General features: G+C 39.4%; 1 protein-coding gene across 1 annotated transcript; it reads right to left on the reverse strand.

The window, feature by feature from the left end:
• Window positions 1-298: 298 nt before the first annotated feature.
• LOC140341808 (ficolin-2-like) lies at window positions 299-6,374 on the reverse strand. Its single transcript, XM_072427687.1, has 9 exons — window positions 6,217-6,374; window positions 5,313-5,405; window positions 4,569-4,613; window positions 4,445-4,480; window positions 3,733-3,780; window positions 2,895-3,022; window positions 1,820-1,949; window positions 1,546-1,680; window positions 299-797 (listed from the first exon to the last, which is right to left on the reverse strand). The coding sequence occupies exons 1-9, from the start codon at window positions 6,281-6,283 to the stop codon at window positions 550-552; spliced, it is 930 nt and encodes a 309-aa protein (XP_072283788.1). The 5' UTR covers window positions 6,284-6,374; the 3' UTR covers window positions 299-549.
• Between the last annotated feature and the right edge of the window lie 17,677 nt (window positions 6,375-24,051).

Consider the following 24,051-nt stretch of genomic DNA (forward strand, 5'->3'; position numbering starts at 1 on the left):
AGGCAGTGTTTTGGCAACTGGGGGCCAGACAGTATAAAAGGGGGTTATTAAGTGCTCCATTCTACCCTGACATGAGTTTCATCTACATCACAGTCTTATGCTATGCTTAGTTATATGATTATTATTAAAATTATAATTTGTAAAGATAATTGATTCTTAATTTAAATTAAATAAATCTAAAAGTATTCTGCATTTATTTGTGAAGCAAAGTTTTGTTTGATACAATGTACTATATAAGATATCAATTTAAAAACACTTAAAGTAAAAAAAAAAATAAGACTGGGATCAGAACCTAAAATTCTGATACATATGCTGTACTGCTTTTAATGGCATCCCAATGCAATAAGGCAGTGTTATATCACAATGCAAAGCTGTGTGTTGTCATGTGCTGTGGTCACAAAGAAGAGTCGCATGCAATGCACAATAAAACAATAGACTGTGCATTAACATTCATGTGTTAACATCACAGATATAATCCCAGTCTTATGGTTTCTATTGAATGAAGCCCAAATAAAAGGTAAGAGGATTAGACTTGTGTTGTATTCTCCATTAGGTGGGTCTGATTTTCATCTCAGACTGTTTGTAGGAGTAGTTATATCCTTTACCAGAGTTCCAGTTTATACCATCAGCAAATGTATTGTGGTTGCCTAGCAGGTACTGTCCATTCAGGTTGGATTGGTGGCACTGGTTGTACCACCAGGCACCTTTATAGAGCTGGACACAGTCTCGAGGGTCTGCATCATTGTCCTGGTCTACAGTGGAGAACGTCATTCCATTGTGATACGTCAACGAATCCCCTAAAGAAAAGTAAAGTAAGTTTAGAGATACATTTCAGTAAGAGTCCTTACAGAAATACACTTTTACATAAATGTATTATTGGTAATAATCTTATTTTCATAAAGACAATTACAAATTATCCTATATATGCTGATGCAGCATACTCCTACCCCCTCTCAGTAAGGCAGTAATTTGATTCCTGTAAATAGTACTAAGCAAGTTTTTTTTTCCATTGTGAGATTTGTACCCCCCAAAATCCTGCGGTTTTGGAAAGATCAATCAAGCAATGGCTCATGTGCACCTGAAATTCTTGGTAGTGTGGCATAGAACATGAATCAAAGCAGAGATTTTTGGTAAACCTGTTCACAACTTACCTGTGTATGAAAGTCATTATTAATGTATTTGTTACCTATTTAATGTACAGCGCTGTGTAATATGTTGGCGCTATATAAATCCTGTTTATTAATATTAATAATATTAATAATACCTTGTAACTTGACAGTGGATCTAATCCCTAAATTATTTATCCAAATCTAAATAAAAAGTTTTGCCTTCAGTTATACTTTAAGCTACAGGTGATACAAATTGATCTTCTGCCTTTTGATTGTCTGCTAAGCAACCTTTGATTTATAAATCTCACATGCAAGTTAGCTTATTTATATAACTTAGTAATATAACCTGTTGTTTTATTGTCATTCAGTTTGGACCCTATGCAGGACTAGATGTACACTAGAGGCAAGCTCTTCCCACTTCCATTACATTTCTTACCTGCATTACCACTTGTAAAGCCTCCGATCACCAGTTTAAACTTCTCAGATTCTCCCAGAATTTTAAAGGAACTGTATTTAGCAAAATGCTTGGTATTGTCAAAACCCTGTAGATCCACTCGCAGTTCCCAAGTCCCTGACATCACAGGAAAAGAATTAATTTTTAGGACGTTTCCAATATTGTATTTTTATTATTATCTAGAATGAAGTCGGTATGCAGAGTGTAATTTTTTTATTCAACCAATAAAAGTGAAAACACACTTATTAATTATTACCTGTTGATGTTAACATGTGAATATTTTGATTTCCCAGCCAGAACTCTGTGAAGCGGCTACCAAATCCCATCTTGTAAGATTCCCAGTTTCGAAGGAAATCCACAGATCCATCACAGCGCTTTTGGAAAACCTGCATAATCAAAGTTATAATTATCCATGACTTATCATGGAGTAAGCCTATCATTGACAAAACCTTCTTTTCACAAGTCCAGCATTAGGGCTAGTTTAGACTGGTGGTGGGAGCGGAAGTTCCTGTGTGGCACCCTGCCAGCTGTTCAGCCACCTGAACCACTGTGCTGGTTCCTAAAGAACTAGAGTTTAAACATTTTTAGTGGTGCTAAGCCCCTACACATAGTTTCCCACCAGTACATGCGGCTTAGGGGTGAGAGTAAGCTGTAACCGCACTGCAATTTACCACCAGTCTATGCTTGCCCGAACAAAATAAATATAATACACATTTTTTGTTCCTGCCTAAAAGCAATCTTTGCCCAGGCTCACTATATTGAATTAATCAAGGCTGTGCAACTCAAGCCTCTGTGGGCCTGAACCCAATTTTTTAAATTTTTTTTTTGGACAGCCATACAGTTAGTAAGTGATGTGTACAATAATGATAATGTTTAAATGACGGCTTAAATGAAAATGTGGAACGTCTGGGCTGTATGTGGCCCTCAAAAACTGAGCTAATGCTGCCACATAACAATAGATGTTAGCCAACCTAAATAAGTACATTATGTAAAGCAATCTCCACTTGACACCAACTTTCACCAACATTCATTTGACTGCTCCTAACCAAAGACAGAGAAATGATATTCAGGTAAATCTGAACGGTCAGTAATCCTACCCGAACCCTGATTTCCATTTGTAGATGAAAATATGATTGGTACCAAAGAAAGTACAGTGTTTATGATCTAATTAGCTTTAATTTTTTACTACTTTATATGTTTAATATTAACATACAACTTGACTTAAAAATGATTGTAATGATCATTGCTGTATTATTATAGAATGATGATTAGTACCATACTTGCTGATTATGATTTGTTAGGATTTATGGAAGACGGAGAGACACACTTACAACCCAGCCTCCCCCATCGGTGTGCATGTCACAGAGTACTTTTAATGGATTCTTTCCATCTGGGAATATTGTATACCAGTCGCTAATAGTGAAGCCTTTCTCCTGAAGTTCCTTACAGTTCTTGGCCTCTGAAATAGAGATGACAAAATTGATCATTGTCACAAACAGGACATGTTTATTCCTAACACTGATTTTAGGAGTCAGGGAAAGTCAGACTCCAGTTAGGTAAAACCAAATCAGAAAGGGACCTAAAGCAAGCTTTTTTAATATAGATAATAACAGACAACCTTTCCTGTTTGTTTTTATGTTCAAAATGGTGTCCAGGTTCACTAAAAAAATCCTTCAAAAGTTAAAACAATTATTTTAGGAAAGTTATTACTTTCTTAATATTACCCCATAGCCCCCAACAAGAATGTTTAGGGAAAATATTATTGCATTTCATTTGTATATCTAAGATTTTCCTTTTCTGTCTACTCCCAAACACTTTATTGGTGTTAGGCATGGTGCCTAATGAAAACCGCTGTTCTGTGTATTACTAAATTCACAAATGAAATATACTGTTATGTTGAAACATGTGTACCTGACATTACCTTTCTCTACACCAATGAGGTCCTCCTGGGGGCTTCTTTCCTACCAACCAGCTCGCTGTACACTGCTTAAAGAAGTAAAATCTACTTGACTCACAGTGCTGTCTTTCCTAGTCAAGAAGGGCAGTGGACTACAGAAAGCTAATACTCTATATATAGACAAAGATACTTTTTAAAATAGAAGATATTAAAAAAAAACTTAACTGGAGCTGTTTCCAATTTGTATGTATGCATGGCATAAAAACTGTTACCGTATGAAACATCCAGAGATCCTGGACTTCCTTTCTCTCCCTTCTCCCCTGTATATTACAGAAAAGAAAGATATTTTATACATTTTTGTTTTGAGAACAGCAAAACCTCAAAATGTCATTAGAAGATGAAGAAGACGTTTGTTACACTCTTTACATGAGGACACAGTGCCATCTACTGAAGTTCCACAGTATAGCACAAAAAAAACCTAAACTCAAAAAACAAAAGGTCACCAGGTGGTGACTGACAGGATAGCTAATTGACAAAATTGTCTTTTGTGTCAAAAAAAAGCCCCAGCTTCTGTTTATGCTAAAAAAAGTCAAAACATTTGACTGTGTTTTCAAGTAAAAATAAGTACCGGGTATATTCGGTATATACTTAGAGTATAGTCTGATCAGTTTATATTTGAGCATTTGCGGTACATATCCCCAAATTTTCTGCATTTTGATTGTACACTGTTGCTCCACACTGTCCAGTAGGAGCTCTTACTAAACATATAAGAAATCTCATGTGGGGATGGCAGCTGGTGGAGCCAAGCCAAAAATCAGAGAATGTCAGATTTCAGGACAAAGAGAAATAAAATCAGACAGGTCATTCAGATCTTAAAAAGGAATTTCTTGTTTCCTGCTTTGACTTTTACTTTTAAAAATGTAAAACGGATCAAAGGTTCTCATTTAACTCTGTGACCATATGAAAACATTTCTTTTAGCTTACCTTTTGTTCCTGGTAATCCTGGAATTCCCGGATCTCCTACAATAAATGACACAAACAGGGAGTTACATAGTAGTATAACATATTAATATAATTATTATAGATAATATTAATTGCTGTTACAAACCTTTCTTGCCTTGAATACCAGCCAATCCTGGGGCACCTGGAGGACCTAATGAATCACAAAAATACCAAAAAGATATATATTTTTTTTCTTTAAACTGATTAGCATTTGGTGGGGTGGCAATGGGACATTGCAATTTGTTAAAGGTCATGGAAGCAGATTAAGAGCTATACCATTTGCATTTTCAAAAGGTGGTTTACAATTGATATTTCCTGTATTCTCCTAATAACAAGTTTTCTTTTCAATAGAAATTGCACAAAGAAAGGGCAGGACCCCTAAATACTTAAAAAACTAAGCTAATGATGGGCAGCATGGTGGCTCAGAGGTTAGCAGTCTGGCCTTTGCAGCGCTAGGTCCCATGTTCAAATCTCTGCCAGGATGCTATCTGCATGGAGTTTGCAGGTTCTCCCCATGTTTGCATGGGTTTCCTCATCATTTCCACATTTTAAAAACATGCAATTAGGTTAATTGACCCCCCCCCCCCCCCCCAAAGTGACCTTAGACTGTATTAAAGACATATGACTACGTTGTGGACATAAATTGTGAGCCCCTTTGAGGGATAGTTAGTAACATGACTATGGTTTTTTTACAGGACTGCGTATGTCAGCGCTTTACTGGATGATAATAATAATGGCCAAAGGCTCAGCTTGCTATTGACCATATTCCTCTCCGCTCAAAATTAGGTTTTCTGGTTGCAATAAGTTGCTTGTGACTTTTTTTGTCACATTGTGACAATGTCATACCAACCTCTCTCTCCAGGTATTCCACGTTCTCCTTTATCTCCTTGGGCTCCTGGAGTCCCTGGACATCCTCTTATGAATGTCATTTGCTCAGCTGCAGCTTGAACAAAAAAAAAATAAAAGCATTATCCTGGAGATTAGCTTTAAGATGTAGAGAACTTTGTATTAGGGAGAATGTTATGGGGGAGGCAGGTACACACAATCTTGGGAAGGAACAGCCAAAACTTTCAAGTGGATAGAAAGAGTACAGCACTGCGTAAAATGTTTGCGCTATATAAATCCTGTTTGTTATTATTAATATAAAATATTATTAATAATAATAATAATAATACCAACAACAATAATAGTGGTGTGCAGCTTGGTTGTCTCAGTGGTTGGCAATGTTGTCTTTGCAGTGCTAGCTCACAGGTTTGAATCTAAGCCAGGACATGTTGATGGTTTTTGTATGTTCTCCATGTCTGTTTGAGTTTCCCCCCCCACATCCCAAAAAAAAACATGCAGTTAAGTTAATTGGATTCCCTTCAAAATTGTCTTTAGACTGTGTTAATGACATATGACTATTGAAGGGACATTAGATTGTGATCCCCTCTGAGAGATAGTTTGACATGGCTAAGGACTTTGAAAAGTGCATTATTATAAGTTTGCGCTTTATAAATATATATAAAACAATGATAACAAGTGTGACGGGATGATCACTCTCCTGGACAATGCAAGGCATAAAGAACCTGTGGTGGCAGGTTCCTAGGGACAAATTAGTTTACCATTTAGTTTGAGACAATTTTGAGGTCATCTATCATTAAATCAAGGTGCATTTGACCTAAATAACCCCATGTGAGAAGGGCTCATAAAAAGCTCAGAACTTTCCCTACTTTAAAAGCTTTGGAATGATGAATATATGAAGTGTTTCTTACCTGAGCAGGAATCCTGATCACTATTGACTGTGGTGACCAGAAGGAGGAAAATTGGTAGAGCCAACATCACAACTCATCAACCCTTCTGTCTTTTTGTTTTAGTGTGTCTCCACCACTATTTATACACTGGCAAAGTCACATCAGTCACAAAAAACTCTTGGTGTTTTTTCTTAATGAACCGTGTCAGTTATTGCTTAACCTTAAAAATACCATTTCTCAGAAACTTGTTGCGTTTGCATCCTGTTCCCTGAAATTAATGTTCAACCCCTCCTTTCTGATGATAGAAAGGTGAATTCTGATAATAGAAAGATGTTATCCATATATAAAGTCAACAAGAGCTGGTGCCTCTGTGTCATATTTACAGAAATAACAGACGATAGTTCATTTTACTTGCATAACTGCCAGGTTAAAGTCCTACTCCAAGTTTAAAGAACAAAACTGTTACTTAAAACAGAGCGTACAGTGAAGCAAAGATTTATGACTACGGTATGCAAGAGCCCTTTTTCAACCAGAACCATTTTCCCATCAAAACCACCCCTTTTCTCCCTAAATAAAAACACCTGCGGGTATGGTGAAATGGCCTTACAGACGTTTATTAATTTGAACAATTTACCCATATTCATTAGTGATTGCTTGTTTTACATTACAACCATAAAACATTAACAAACATGTAATCCCACCATCCAAACCCCTGCCCTAGGGTGGCAGATCCTCGGCAGGTCTTAACTTTCTTGCCTAGCTTCCTGTCTCGCTGGCTCCTAGGCCTACTATATTCCCTGACAGTTTATACTATATACTGATATGGCAATGTTTAAAGGTAAACACTAGCCAAAATATATAACAATGAATCGTCTATTAAAAGCTGAAATATAAATCTAGCTTTTGCACAATATTCACCCTAATATCATAGATTTTCCTGTTATATTTTTCTCTTCCAATAAATGTCTTCACAATCCTCACGTATCCATCAAACTATTGTTCAATGAAGTCAGTCAAGTTATGCAGGTAACCGGTCAGAATCTCTGAAAAATATCCAAGCCGTCCAGGTGTCGTTATCGTGTTCCCTACAGCCATCTTCTTCTGCAGCTCCTCAATACACTGAATGCCATCCAATTTTGAAAGTCATTCACGCATGGACGGGGTAATGGGGGAGTGCCAATGCCTTGGTATCACCGCCTTATTAGCCATCAAAGGGTGGTGAAGTATGCATTTCTTAAAAGCTGTCAGAGAGCCTGGGATCATAGATAATTGGCATACAACTGGCTTATTGGTCAATGTAACAAAGGCATGGGCACTGTATGTAACCAGTATACCATCCCAAAACTTATTTATCACTGGACATTCCCACTAACTGTTCAACAGGGTATCCCACTGAATTGAGCATCTAAAACACATCTCCCTGCAGCTGATTGATATCAGTGAGTCTGAGTAAAGGCATTTTCCCACTCATCCGTGGGGAAAGAAATGTGAAAATCTTATTCCCACAAACAAACATATAAGGTCAGGGTGGATTGGTAGTGATCAATAGGCATATTATATACATAGAAAATCACATGCTGGGGGAAAGTATTCTGTAGAAGTAGCTGCCTAAATGCAAAAGGAGTCCGAATAAATGTAGTGATATTAAGCAGGGAAGAGATCAAGGAGGAAACTTTAAATTTTAATTTTGTAAATGTATGGATTGGGTTTAGGATCTTTTGTAGCCACTACAATAATTACTACAATTTTAGATTCAAGGTAAAGTAAACTATTGGAAATTATATATTTTAATTAGCATAGTTTTTATATAAAATATATAAGTTTACATGATTTTGTGCTTTTTTAAAATCACTTGACACACAAAATGTGTCTAAAATTCTCTTTAGAGGTCATCATGAAGGTTGTCAATGTCTTATTCCTGAAAGTGGTTGAAAAACAAATTTTAGATTTTATTATTAAACATTTATTTATATATTGTTGACATATAATGCAGCGCTTTACAAAGTCCATTGTCCTATCACTAACTGTCCCTCAAAGGGGCTCAGAATCTAATGTCCCTGCCATAGTAATACATCCCTAAGCCAATTAAAGAGATTTAATCTCCGGAGATTCCCCGGATTGTTTCTGCATTGTCCAGGAACCCTTCTTTGTCCTTGTGCTTCACCGTTATCTTCTTTGCACTCCTTGCATCTTTTGCCTACGTCACCTGATTTTGCACTACACAGGCGCAAGATTGGGCGATGTAGTCTGCAGTAGATGGGGAAAAAAGTGCCAATCTGCACATGCGTGAAATCGGCAATTTTTTCCACCACTGAAGAAAAAGCTTCTTCTGCGCAGAAGTCTCCTGGGATGCGTGACATATATTTCAGGAGGCTTTGCCCTTCCATTCCCATTTACAAATATACCTCCTAGTTTATCACATCTTTACTGTTACACTCCATTAAACTATCCTTTCTTTATTTTTCTACTCCCTTATTCTACTACTCTTTTGCCATTTCACCCATTATTTTATCCTCCTTGATTACACCTCTAGTCTGTCCCACTTTGCTATTACACCCCCAAGAATACCCCCTTTTACTATGACAATTCCCTATTTTCCTCTATGGTTACAGCCTTCCCCTCAGGCTACATTACCTTACCCTCCAAGCACGTCTTCCCTTTGCTATTGCATACATTTAGTCTCCCTTTATATTTACACCCCCAAGATTACCACTTACTAATATATTCTGCAAAATCTATCCTACAATTACACCCCTTTTAATTATTCCTCCTTAGTCTATCCATCTCTTAATATTATGCTCCCTTAATCTATTCCGTCCTTTTCTGTTACAATGAGAATAGACGCTTTTTATTTCAGAGCATTCAGAGATTCAGAAAATATGAAGTTCAACAAGACCAAACTAGGGTAATTCTTAGTCTTAACATGCTCACAATCCTGATGTGGCTATGAATTAGCAATCCACTGCTTTGTATAGAAATGTGTGATCTTTTTATTTTCAAATTTAATTTTTGTTAAACTATTTATTGTCAAACAACAGGGAAAAAATGTTTTGCTAAAAAAAATGGGTATTGCAGTGAACATTACCAAGCATTTATACACATGACTCCTTCCACCTCCAATACCTTCTGAATCACTAAAGTAGAACAAGTTTGCAGCTCAGGTGTTCTGCTAAACACCTCATGTTTGTTTCATGTGTGTCTGAAGCTACTGAAACAAAACCAATAAAATTGACTTTACATACAGACAATTAGCATTCTTTGGAACTAGTTTAGCAACGGTAGCTTACATCATCTCTCAGTGGCAGGTCCTCTGAGTTTCAAATAATGGAATAGCAAGGGCATCTAGTGGTAGTCCAGCGTTCATTCTGACAGTAGAAATCAGAATGTGCTACACATGTCTGAACTGCTCAGAAGCTATGAGTGAATAAATAAAATTATTATCTACAATTTAGTTGTTTACAGCATACTAAGCAATACTGAGCATACAGATAGGCCCGGAGCTAAAAATAGAAAGCCATAAGTGAAGGGACGACATGACAGGATGTATAGGGAGCTACAGTAAGAAAAGGGTTAGGCAGTGGAGTTTTGAAATGAAGTAGGGGGAAGAGACAGTCAGTTGTGACGAGGAGTTAAAAGGGAAAGGTTCACCACCTCTGCCTCTCTATTTGTAAAGAAGTGGGGGTTGCCTATGCTAAGGGCATTGGATACTTGCAGTTGGGGATGTCTTATAATAATGTCATGGCGGCTTTTATGACTGGTAAGGTCCATGAAAGTCTGCATTTTAAAGGGGGAGTGAAACCAATCTGAGGTATGGGGTGTTTTAAATTTGTTGTGTTTTATGGACGATAAAGAGAGGGAATGGTTAAAGAAAATGATTGGCTAAGGGGAGGCTGGTGTAATTGTCTCTGAAGCGGTGTTTTGGCAGCTGGGGGCCAGACAGTATAAAAGGGGGTCTTCTGGTTGAAAGAGGTGGGTTATTAAGTGCATTCATGGACCTTGGCCTAGTAGAAATTTCCAGGCTAAAGATTAATAAGATGATTTTAACTGTTGGTTTTGATATCATTGTTAGTAAAAGGCTGCTGTGGCTAATTTATACCACAAATGATGTGTAAGTTTATTATTTATACAGGGCATTGTTGGGGGAAGGAATCCTCTATTCTACCCTGTCATGAGTTTCATCTACATCACAATCGACTGCCATGCCATATATCAGTTTATAAACAGTTAAAAAAAAAAACGGTCACATGCAATTCCCAATAAAACAATATATTGTGCATTAACATTGATGTGTTAACATCACAGATATAATCCCAGTCTTATGGTTTCTATTGAATGAAGCCCAAATAAAAGATAAGAGGATTAGACTTGTGTTGTATTCTCCATTAGGTGGGTCTGATTTTCATCTCAGACTGTTTGTAGGAGTAGTTAAATCCTTTACCGGAGTACCAGTTGATACCATCAGCAAATGTATTGTGGTTGCCTAGCAGGTACTGTCCATTCAGGTTGGATTGGTGGCACTGGTTGTACCACCAGGCACCTTTATAGAGCTGGACACAGTCTCGAGGGTCTGCATCATTGTCCTGGTCTACAGTGGAGAACGTCATTCCATTGTGATACGTCAACGATTCCCCTAAAGAAAAGTAAAGTAAGTTTAGAGGTAAGAGTCCTTACAGAAATACACTTTTTCATAAATGTATTATTGGTAATAATCTTATTTTCATAAAGACAATTACAAATTATCATATATGTGCTGGTGCAGCATACTCCTACCCCCTCTCAGTAAGGCAGTAATTTGATTCCTGTAAACAGCACTACGCAACTTTTTTTTTTCCATTGTCAGATTTTCACTCCCCCAAATCCTGCGGTTTTGGAAAGATCAATCAAGCAATGACTCATGTGCACCTGAAATTCTCGGTAGTGTGGCATAGAACATGAATCAAAGCAGAGTTTTCTGTCACTGGTAAGCCTGTTCACACATTGTATATATGAAAGACATTATTATTGTACTTAATTGTATTATTGTGTTAAGTGGCATTTTTCAAAAAAGATCCTTACTGTCAAATTTAGGTTTAATTATGCCCTGGAGAATGACTATCACCTCTGCACCCCTTGAAATCCTGGGAGATGGGGGTATTGCATCCAAATTTTGCTAGGGCTCTCATCTAAAGTTTTGATACTAGTGGGGGGAGTTTTGATACGGGGGGGGGATACTAGTTAAACCCAATTTCTTTGTTATACATCATTTAGAATATCTAACAGGGAAACTGACAGTAAAGAACAGTGGATCTGACAGTGGATCTAATCCCTAAATTATCTATCCAAATCTAAATAAAAAATTTGCCTTCAGTTATACTTTAGGCTACAGAGGATATAATTTGATCTTCTGCTATTGATTGTCTGCTAAGCAATCTTTTACATAGTAGGTTAGGTTGAAAAAGACATACGTCCATCAAGTTTAACCACTAGGGAAATAAACATATCCTAGGTATAAAACCTTATGGACATAGTTGGTCCAGAGGGAGGCAAAAAAAAAACCCTGGTACAATTTGCTTTAAAGCCTTAATACCCAGGTATATTCTGTGCTTCTAGAAAAACATCCAGCTTTTTCTTAAAGCAATCTATAGTAGTTGCTGAAACTACTTCCTGAGGGAGCCGATTCCACATTTTAACAGACTTTAACAGGCTTCCTTATCCAGAGCTTAAACTTCTTTTCCTCCAGACACAGAGTGCCCTCTTGTTCTTTGTAATGTTTCAAGGTGAATAATGGGGAACAGAGTTCTCTATATGGACCGTTTTTGTATTTATACAGGGTGATCATATCCCCCCTTATTTATCTCTTCTCAAGAGAGAATATATTTAGTTCAGCTAATCTCTCCTCATAGCTGAGCTCCTCCATTCCTTTTATTAGTTTAGTTGTCCTTCTCTGCACTCTCTCCAATTCCACAATGTCCTTTTTGTGAACTGTAGCCCAAAACTGGACTGCATATTCCAGATGTGGTCTGACCAATGCTTTGTACAGGGGCAGGATTATGTCTCCATCTCTGCAGTCTATTCCTCCTTTAATACAATAAAGTATTTTACTACCTTTAGATATTGCAGCTTGGCATTACATGCTGTTATTAAAGCTATGATCCACCAGAACCCCCAGATCCTTTTCCATTTTCGACTCCCCCAAATGTATTCCCCCTAGACAGTATGAAGCATGCATGTTGTTAGCTCCCAAGTGCATAACTTTACATTTATCTATATTAAATATCATTTGCCATTTGGCTGCCCAATCAAACAGGTCTGCTTGTAGATTATAGACATCCTGTATGGACTTAATTCCATTACTTTGAATAATTATTCTTACATGCAAGTTAGCTTATTTATATAACTTAGTAATATAACCTGTTGTTTTATTGTTATTCAGTTTGGACCCTATGCAGGACTAGATGTACACTAGAGGCAAGCTCTTCCCACTTCTATTACATTTCTTACCTGCATTACCAGTTGCCTCTGATCACCAGCTTAAACTTCTCAGATTCTCCTAGAATTTCAAAAGAATTGTATTTAACAAAATGCTTGGTGTTGTCAAAACCCTGTAGATCCACTCATAGTTCCCAAGTCCCTGAGATCACAGGAAAAGAACACATTTTTAGAAAGTTTCCAATATTGTATTTTTATATGATCTAGAATGAAGTTGGTATGCAGAATGTTTTTTTTATTCAAACAATAAAGGATATGCATAATTTTTTCACTTCATGTATACAAATACATAAAAATTTACAAATATATAATAATATATTATTATGTTATATTAAAATGTTAAAAACATATTTTAAAAACATCCTGCAGGAAAACACACGTATCAATTATTAATATATATAGTATCTATTATTTTATATTATCAACATACATGTTGATGTTAACATGTGAATATTTTGATTTCCCAGCCAGAACTCTGTGAAGCGGCTACCAAATCCCATCTTGTAAGATTCCCAGTTTCAAATGAAATCCACAGATCCATCACAGCGCTTTTGGAAAACCTGCATAATCAAAGTTATAATTATCCATCACTTATCATGGAGTAAGCCTATCATTGACAAAACCTTCTTTGCACAAGTCCAGCATCAGGGCTAGTTTAGACTGGTGGTAGGTACACAGGTAAGTTCCTGTGTGGCACGCTGCCAGCTGTTCAGCCACCTGAACCACTGTGCTGGTTCCTAAAGAACTAGAGTTTAAACATTTTTAGTGGTGCTAAGCCCCTACACATAGTGTTATACTTGCGCATGCTTAGGGGTGAGAGGAAGCTGTAACCGCACTGCAACATTAACACCAGTCTATGCTTGCCCAAACAAAATAAACATAATACACATTTTTGGTTCCTGCCTAAAAGCAATATTTGCTTAGGCTCACTATATTGGTGTGCATGTCACAGAGTACTTTTAACGGATTCTTTCTATCTGGGAGTATTGTATACCAGTCGCTAATAGTGAAGCCTTTCTCCTGAAGTTCTTTCAGTTCCTGGACACTGAAATAAAGATGACAGAATTGATCATTGTCACAAACAGGACATGTTCGTTCCTACCACTGCACTGTATCTGGAATCAGGAAAAGACAGACTCCAATTAGGTAATCCTAAATCAGAAAGGGACCTAAAGCAAGCTTTCTTGTTTTTTTTTTATTATAGGTATTAACAGATAACCTTTCCTGTTTGTTTGTATGTTCAAAATGGGGTGCAGGTTCACTATAAAAATCCTTCAAAAGTTAAAACAATTATTTTAGCAAAGTTATTATTTTTTTAATACTAATATAGTCATCATATAGTCATAATCTTAATAGTCAAGGATCAGGCACTAGTGGAGGGTGGATTGGGGATAGTTAGGGGGAGGGTTAAGGATAATTGTAAGAAGCTTCCCATGTTACATAAAAACATTGGATTGTACAGTAGGGATGAGCAAGAATGTCTCTGGCATTCTTGGGGAAATTTCCTCGAACTTGTGATGGTTCCGCAAAATTTCGTCAAACTGATATTCTTGAAACCATCGGAAGATCCAGGAAACTAAAACAGGGGGATTCACAGGATTTGCGATCCCTGGGGCACTAGAGGTGATTAACCTCTAGTGCCGGGGATCGCAGTGGAACTGCAAATGAGAGTTTTTCTGCAGTTCCACTGCGATCCCTGCGCACTAGAGGTTAAATAGGGACAAGTCATTCAAAACTTCTAGTGCTCCCTGATTGGCTGAGGAAAGCTTATCCTCTAGTGTCGGGGATCACACACTGAGCTGATCAATGAATGAATATCTTTTTTTTTTTGGAATTTTTTTTTTTTTCAATTCGAGCTTGATCAGCAAATTTACAATGGCCATTCTCGCTTACAATTTCGGTAAGTGAGAACGGCCAAATTCGCTGCGAGATTTAGTTTTAAAAACTCACTCGCTCATCCCTATTGTTCAGTACTAAGTGTACTGAAAAACAAAAGGATTTGGCAAACAATGATGGGAAAAGCAGGATTGGTTTAAAGAGCCTGTTCACCAATGCTAGAAGTCTAGCAAACAAAATAGGGGAGTTGGAAGCCTTAATGAGTGGGGAGATTTATGACTTGGTTGGCATTGTTGAATCCTGGCTTTGTACCTAGCATGACTGGGCTATCAATATTCCTGGTTATGCTCTCTTTCATAAAGACAGAGTCAAATGAAAGAGTGTTGGTCTCTGTCTGTATTTGAGAAGTGATCTAAAAGTGAATGTGAAAGAAGAAATTGTGGATGGAACAAGTGATGAGGTTGAGGCATTATGGGTGGAGTTGAATGTGGGGATGAATAACACACAATTAATTATTGGAGTCTGCTATAGGCCCCCCCAGTGCTAAGGAAGAAATAGGAAATCAACTACTAGCACAGATAGAAAAATAAGTTTAAGAGGCTAAAATTAAAACCTATCTGGCTCTCAGCTGATGTTAAAAAAACCATAAGGGACAAGAAAAGGACATCAAAATGAAGGATCACTTTCATTGTTTGAAAACTAAAAAGAATATAACAAAAGATGTAAAGAGGAAAAATGAAAGACAGATTGCAAAGGAAAGTAAGGCAAACCCCACAAAAATGCGATACAATAAACAGTTGACAGGGCCATAGGTAAGGGCATTTTGTCTCTACGACAGTAACTTAGGGATAACATAGGCTTAACTCTGCTGAAAATAAGCTTATATCTGTTGGAGATGATCTTACACGTGCCCAGGATGCTATAACCAATATGAGCAAACGTATTGGATATTTAAAAGATGAAATAGATGGGCTGGAAAACTATAACGGAAGAAATAACCTTCGCATTATCGGAGTACCTGAAACCTCTGCACCGGGACAGCTACATGAACAATGTTCTGTAACCATACCTTCTCAATTGGGGATCCCTCATCCATGCACGGTGTGCATAGTTTAGGACCATAACGCAATACTAATAATAATCCTAGACCAGTCATCGTTCGCTACAGAGATTATACCGACAGATCGGCTATCTTACAAGCGTAAAGAAATAGTCATGATCTATCACTGGAGGGCGTGAACCTTTTGATATTTGCAGACTACTCAGCTGATGTTTCCCGGAAGAGGAAAATGTTTCAAGCAACATGCTTGGCCCTCTACCGTAAGCAAATTAAGTTTCCCCTAGCATACCCTGCTACTTTTCACATCTTCAAATTCAAGGGCTCTGATTATGTATTCACCAATTCACAGAGGCTGCAGCATTTTTGCATAATCTACCTTCATCTCCCGAGCCAATGCAGTTTGAAGCATCTTAGGTATTGGTGGTATCCAATGATGATTGGCATAAAGCACCAGAATCGCCCAAATCAGTGCCATCCACTGATTCATCTAAGAAATCAGATCGAGTACCTAACACAAATCTCACAAGGATAGATAAAGAATGAAAAACAGTTAAAAACTGTGCTTCAGTTTTCCTTTGTTTACATGGCGATTCTGACTGTGTTGTTGTTTGTGATTACTACAGGTGTGAAAGGTTTCTAGCCCGCTGGATATTACTCCCCGGGTGTGGATCCACACTGAATATTGTTGGATTGTTTTTTTTGCATGAGGAAAAAAAGGAAGTTACCTACATTTAAAACATTTTTAGCTATACTTTTGGGTATTGTCCATTGTTTTTTTTCTTCCCCTTTTACCGATCTTGAATTTTTATGTGAATTCACATAATAGTGAATTCAATCAATAAATCTGAGATATCTTGTATAGCCCTCTCAGATCATGCATCGGTGGTTGTGTCCTTGCGGGAGAGACTACCACGAGGTGATTCTTGACTATGGAGGTTTCCATCCTATCTCAGCAAGGATTCAGCGTTTCAGGCGGAGCTTAAATCCGCATGGGCTACATTTGTAGATACAAATAAGTAAGATAAAGACGACCCCATTCTTTTTTGGGAAACTGGCAAGGCATATATTTCCTCTCAGGAAAGGAGTTGTAAGGCCCGGATTAATACCGGTATTCCCCAGAAACCAATCCCCTAATCTATGCCGCAGTCTTCGCCTATAGCAGCCCACGCACAGCCTCAAGTAAACTGGTTATGTCTCTCAGCACTCGGTTGCCCCCAGGACTTGGTGCCCAAAAGGATGGTGTCTGGAGATAGGCCTGCAGCCGACCTGGTGCCCACCAATGCAGAGTACAGAGCCACAAATGCCAAGAAATGTCAACCTCCTAATTCAGATTTAGTTCTTAACTCAATGAGCACGCTGTTTTACAGGGATCTCCCAGAAGCAAATGATTCAGAAGATAACATAATGACAAAATTATTTGACAAATGGTTCGATTATATGGAATTTTCTTTAGACCCTTCGGAATTACATTACATACTACATAAACATTGTTATTCTACGTGGCATAATTTTCACTTCCCATGACATAAAGTGGTCCCCAAAGTAATGGGATGTGTGATTTTTGGCAAAGATTACTGTAAGGTGAAAAGAATTCATTGCAGTAGGTATGTTGTTTCACAAATTACTATAATTTTTTCAAGATCATTTCACCCCTATGTCCGAACAGGGTTCTAGTAGATATCATGAATATAAAAAATGTTTGAAACACACAATCATGTAAAAAAAAAAAATACTTTTAAATAAATTAAATAAAAGACACAAAAATCAGCTTGCTCTTTTTCTAAAACACCTGCCTAGTGTCCAACAGTCCAACGTCACATACCTATAGACAAAACCACATAAATATATTTTGTATTTTTTTGTATTGGATTGGATACAGGACTTTGTATTGAATCCAATACAAAATATTTGAATTTCCCGCTACAAAGGATTATATATTTCCCACCCCGCCTCCCGCCCGCACCGACGCATGCAGCGACGTCACCGGGAAACCCCGGTGATCGTCACTGCACTCGCCGGATGAAGACAGAAGACGTGTCCGGAGGAGCTGCGGGGAGAAGGTTTTTTTTAACGATTGACGCTGGAACAGAACGGATCATCGCAGCGGGGACCAGGTAAGTGATGGGATTTAAATAGTGAGAAAAGTTCGGGTTTATCGATTTTGGCAAAATCGATAAACCCGAACCAAGGGAACTCTCTTCCCCATTATTCACTTTGAGATCATTACAAAGAACAAAAGGACACTCTTTGCGTCTGGGGGAAAAGAAGTTTAAGCTCCGGATAAGGAAGGGATTCTTAACTGTAAGGTCTGTGAAAAGGTGGAATCGTCTCCCTCAGGAAGTAGTTTCAGCAACTACTATAGATTACTTATAGAAAAAGCTGGATGTTTTTCTGGAAGCACAGAATATAACTGGGTATTAAGGCTTTAAAGTAAAAATAACAGTGTCTGTTGATCTAGGGAACATCCGGTTGCCTCATGGAATCAGGAAGGAATTTTTTTCCCTGTTGAAGCAAATTGTGCCAGGGTTTTTTGCCTTCCTCTGGACCAACTTTAGCTGTGTCTTATAGGGTTTTATATCCGGGATATGTATATTTCCCTAGTGGGTGAACTTGATCGACGTATGTCTTTTTTCAACCTAACCCACTATGATACCTCATAGCCCCCAACAAGAATGTTTAGGGAAAATATGATTAACTTTTATTTGTATATCTTGTTCTTTTTACTTTTCTGTCGGCTCCCAAACACTTTATTGGTGTTAGGCATGGTGCCTACATATGTCTAATAAAAACTCCAGCCTAGTGTATTACTAAATTCACAACTGAAATATACTGTTAATGAAACTTGTGTACCTGGCATTACCTTTCTCTGCTCTGGCTAAAACAATGTGACTTAGACAAGGATTGTTTCAGCCTGTGAAAGAATAGAATAGGGTTATACACACACCAATGAGGTCCTCCTGGGGGCTTCCTTCCCACCAGCCAGCTCGCTGTACACTGATTAAAGCAGTAGAATCTAATTGACTCACAGTGCTGTATCTCTGAGTCAAGAAGGGCAGAGGACTACAAAAAGCTCATAATCTATAAAGACAAAGATACTTTTCAAACTATTTAAAACTGTATATATACAGATATTGCGGTCTTTGATTCTACCTGTTCCTATTTACTAAAGAAGCCAGTTTGCTACAGAAACATTTCTGTCCTACTCTTAAAAAAATGCAGATATTTCAGTCTGATACCTCTTGCTATTTACCAAAAAAGCCAGTTTGCTACAGAAAATTTTTTGTCCTACTATATAAAAAATACAGATATTTCAGTGTTTGATGCTTCTTGCTATTTACCAAAGAAGACCATTTGGTAAAAAAAATATTTCTGCCCTACTATATAAAAAATGCAGATATTTCAGTGTTTGATACCTCTTGCTATTTACCAAAGAAGACCGTTTGTTAGAAAAAAAAAATTCTTTCCTACTATATAAAAAATGCAGATATTTCAGTATTTGATGCCTCTTGCTATTTACCAGCAGACGCAGAGGCAGGCAGAGCAGCCTGCAGCAGAGTGGTTGCACACACCTCTCCAGTGTGGTCCTTTTTCACGCTGAAAGACGATCACGCTGAAAGTCGATCACACTGAAAGTCATTGCTACTACGTCTAAGAAGGTTGGTACCTTCTATTGGCGATGAAGTATCAGCTTCTGCCTGCAGGTTTCTTGGCATCAGATGACGTATTCCCGTGGCAAAATGGTTACTACAGTGACCCCTTCAGCTCCCCTAGCTGCAAGTCCCTTCAGCCCACTATACCAGAGTTCTGCACATAGCATCAGGCTATGGACCCAACCAACAAAAGAGTACAGCCGTACAGCATTGTGGACTCTGCTCCCTTCTGTGACCTGATGGCCTGTGCCAAGCGGTGGTAGAATATACCAAGCAGGCATTACTTCTCCTGCACAGCTGTTCCCAGTTTACAAGTACATGTAATAGAAAACCTCTCCCAAGCATTGGCGTTCTCGGTGTCTAGCCAAATCCACGTCACCATGGACAGCTGAAAACCAGGCATGGAGTGGGATGCTACCTGTCCTTCACCGCTCACTGGGTGCCCTTGCATAGCTCAGTGGCCGGTAGTCTGCAAGGGGCATTACAGGACCTGGTACCCCCGCCGAGGGGTGTAGTGGGAAACCATAGAGCACCAGAGTTCCTTCTCTCTTCCCCCTCCTCCTCCTCCTCCTGCATTCCTTCTGCCGTCAATCCCTCTCTTTTCGACACTCCCTCAAGCAAACGCATTGCAAGGCAGTGCTGAAACTGGTGTCTTTGGGGGAGAAAAGTCACACTACCAGAGAACTGTTGTCCGCTTTGCACAGAGAGGTTGAGGCTTGGCTAACGCCCTCCCGGCTTACAACAGGCAACATAATGTGCGACAACAGGGCCAACCTTGTGGCGGCGCTGCGCATGGGCCGCATAATACATGTGCCCTGCTTTACCCACGTACTGAACATGGTGGTGCAGAAGTTCCTCCACACGTACCCAGGACTGCAGGACTTGTACACCTATCCCCTACTGCCGCTGCCACTGCATAGACTTATTTGTGACACTGTGACTAGATGGAACTCCACCCTGCACATGCTCCAGCGTCTGTGTGAGCAAAAGCTAGCCATCCACCATTACTTGGTCAGCGTGGTGCATAGAGGCAGCGGGGCCCTTGGTACAGCCACACAACTGAGCTATTTTACCAGTGACCAGTGGCTGCAGATGGAGACGTTGTGCAAGGCACTGGCCCCCTTTGAGCAGGCCACAAATGTTGTGAGTCGGGAGCAGCCAGGCTGGAACGATATCATACCCATCATCTTTCTGCTTGATAATACCCTGTGTGGCCTGACGGAAAGTGGAGATTGGAGAGGAGGGGAAGAAATGGGGGCAGAGGATGAAGGTGACATTACACTCCATAGCGCAGAGCCATCATCAGGAGGTGCAAGAAGGGACAGTGGCCAGCATCAGGATTTACTAACAACTATCATATCCCCACTGCAGATTGACTGACACAAGGACGCACTAGGCCAACCAAGATGGCTCTGTGAACCCACACTGCTCCTCTGCTGAGTCTGTGGCTGCCTATCACCAAAAACCCTGTCAGCTGAGCCTGCCTAGGTTCTATTTTTCTGCTAGTTATCGTAATGTCCAGAGGTGGCATTCTTTGCCAGTGTCATGTCTGCCATTGTACCAGCTAGCAATTTACTTTACATTTCTGCTGCTTCCAGGAAGCCAACAAACTGCAAATGAAAACCCCCAGTACTGCCATACTGATAGGTACCTTTGTGTTTGCCTAATTTTTCAGCTAAGTATTGTAAGATTGAGGGTTGGCATTCATGTCATCCACTTCATGATGCAAACTAGCAATATCGTCTACCTTCCTACCGCTTCCAGCACCACGGACCACAGCAACAGTGCTGGTGCTGAAAAAAAACATCTTGGTCTGGCCCTTCACAAATTTCAGATTACACCCAGTTCTAGATGCCAGTTACCAATGCAGTCCCCCCTCCGTCTCAGGGCCCACCGCCCCCTCCTCTTGCTGCCTGTCAGTGCTCTGTTGACTAACATTGTATTACACAATTCTGGGTGGGTGGCATTGTCAATGCACTACACCCAGCTCTAGATGGAGGCCCACCGCCTCCTCCTGTTGCTACTGCTGCTGCCTGTCAATGCCACCCAGAACTGTACTAAAATAGTACACTTCTGGGTGGCATTGATGATGTACTACACCCAGCTTTAGTCTCAGGGCCCACCACCTCCTCCCCCTGCTGCTGCTGACTGTCAGTACTCCATTCACTAAAATTGTACACTTCTGGGTGGCATTGGCGATGAACTACACCCAGCTCTAGATGCCAGCTATCAATACGGCCCTTACTCTGTCTCAGGTCCCACCGCCTCATCCTCCTGCTGTTGCTGCCTGTCAGTGCTCCATTAACAAAAATTGTACACTTCTGGGTGGCATTGATGATGCACTACAGCCAGCTCTAGATGCCATTTACCAATGCGGTCCCCACTCCACCTCATGGCCCACCGCCTGCTGCTGCGGTGTCACCTGTCAGTACGCCATTCACTAAAATTGTACATTACACCCAGTTCTAGATGCCAGGTACCAATGCAGTTCTCCATGACACTTACCAGTGCGCTCTCCCTGGCGATAGCTGACCAGAGACCACACACTGGTCCTGCTCTTGCTGACCCACGCTCCGTCTCTGGTCCTCCATCCTTTTGCCTAATGTCATTGCGCTACTTGTCCACAACTTTCTGGGTGGCTTTCCTAACACATGTCATCTAGGTCATGATGCCAGTGGCAATTATTATTAATAATAAACAGGATTAATATGGCGTAAACAAATTATGCAGCTATGTAAATGAAATAGGGGTGCGTACATTAAATAGCAATGCATTCTTCTGCTGTTTTAACAGCCGAGACTGTTGCTAGTGGGTTGAGTTCATCCTTTCTCAATGTCCTAATGTTTATGCTGCCTTCTGGATGCTGTCCATCACTCAAAACTCCTATTTGCCTGCTGTCACTTTGCCTGCCATTTTTTGGAAAACCACAACTTTATGGGTGGCATTCCTAACACATGTCATCCAGGTCAAGATGCCAGCTAGCAAATATTGTTATTATTATTATTATTATTATTATTATTATTAAACAGGATTTATATAGCGTTAATATACTATGCAGCACTGGTTACAATAAATGGGGGTGCGTATATTAAATACTAAAGCGTTCTCCTGCTGTTTTGACGGCAGAGACTGTTGCTAGTGGGTTGAGTTCACCCTTTCTCAATGTCCTGATGTTTATGCTGCCTTCTTGACGCTGTCCATCATGCAAAAATCCTATTTGACTGCTGTCACTTTGCCTGCCATTTTCTAGAAAACCACAAAGTCTTATGGAACATTTTATATTTGTCCCTACACATACCTAGCAAATTTGGTGGTTCTAACATGTATAGGGGCTTTGCTATTAATGTTTAAAGTCGGCCAATTTACTTTAATGGAATTCGCGAAATCGGACAGAATTTTGCGGACCATCGGAAGTTCGAGGAAGATTTCGCAAAACTGTCAGTGGCCTTCTTGCTCATCCCTAGCTATTACTATATTTTTTACGTTTGATTGTGCTATTGTGGTATTCAAGAAGGTTATAGCTTCTCTGATTATTTCAAAGCAATATATTTTACATATTACTTTTAAACTAAGAGGTAATCCATATTTCATTCAATTTCAAACAGGGACCCTCATTAGGAAGCAGGGCATTATGGGATCATTTTTCTGTTTCCAGATTACTGTAGGTCATTTATTTTTCAGTACAGCAGCAGATTTTTCATTATTGGCAGGAGGTCCTGCTTTTGATGCTGTTTTTTATGTTTTTGTACATGTGTTGCCCAGGAGGACCTGCTTTTGATGCTGTTTTTTATGACTTTGTCCATGTGTTGCCCAGGTGTTTTGGGTTCCAATTTCTGGGAACATATTGCTGCAACATATTATTCATATCTACTGTAACATTATTATATAGTGCCGCCTGGGATTTGAGGGGACCCAGCTCCTTGGATATTTCTGCTGTCACAACAAGAATGTGTTGGACATGGGCCAACAAACTGGGCCAAGGTTTTTTTTACATACAATTCTCAATTCTCACAAACAGTATTCAAGCAAAATTACTAATTGCACTGTGTCTTTCTCTTGGAAGAAGGCTTGCTATGCGAATTGGGCCCTAACAAATCTTCAAATCTAAAGCTACGTACACACGTCAGATTTTTATCGCCCGATAATCGGCATCGGCCAATTATCGGGCGAAAATCTGCCGTGTGTACAGTCGGTGTCGTCCATCGTCCGGACGACCGACCTGCCAGATCCACGGACGATGGACGACAGCCGATCCTAATGAAAGGGAAGGGGAGAGCGCGCAGCAGGGTGCCGCTCCGTCGCTCTCCCCCTCCCCTCTCCATAGAGCATGAATGGTGCTGTATGTACAGCACCGTTCATGCATCGTGCACTCCCTTGTCGTTGGAAAGGATCGTGAAAGATCCTTTCCAACGACAAAAATTGGAAGTGTGTACGCAGCTTAATAATACTTTGCTACTTGACTATAATAATGTGAGGGTCTGTTGCAAATAGGGGGCCCTGTCCACAGATTATTTTAGTACAAATCAGCAAAAAACATGAAATCTTTAAATGTTATTGTACTGGATAACAACTGTCCTTTTAGTAAATACAGGACCTTGCCAATCTCCAAACAAGACAGAAGAATTGGCAAAAAAAAAGCGCCAGCTACATAGAGAATGTGGATTGCACACAAGTGTTTTTCATAAAGTACAAATATGTTGATTATATTAATACATTATTACAAATATCCCAACTACATACACAAGCTAAAGTTCTGCTTTATTTATTATTTCTTTTTGAAATTCCTCCCACAATGCAATGACTAAGTGGCCAATCACTTGTTCCTAGCACTGTTTAAATGGG

The sequence above is a fragment of the Pyxicephalus adspersus genome, chromosome 12 (assembly GCF_032062135.1).
Source record: "Pyxicephalus adspersus chromosome 12, UCB_Pads_2.0, whole genome shotgun sequence".
Classification (NCBI taxonomy): domain Eukaryota; kingdom Metazoa; phylum Chordata; class Amphibia; order Anura; family Pyxicephalidae; genus Pyxicephalus; species Pyxicephalus adspersus.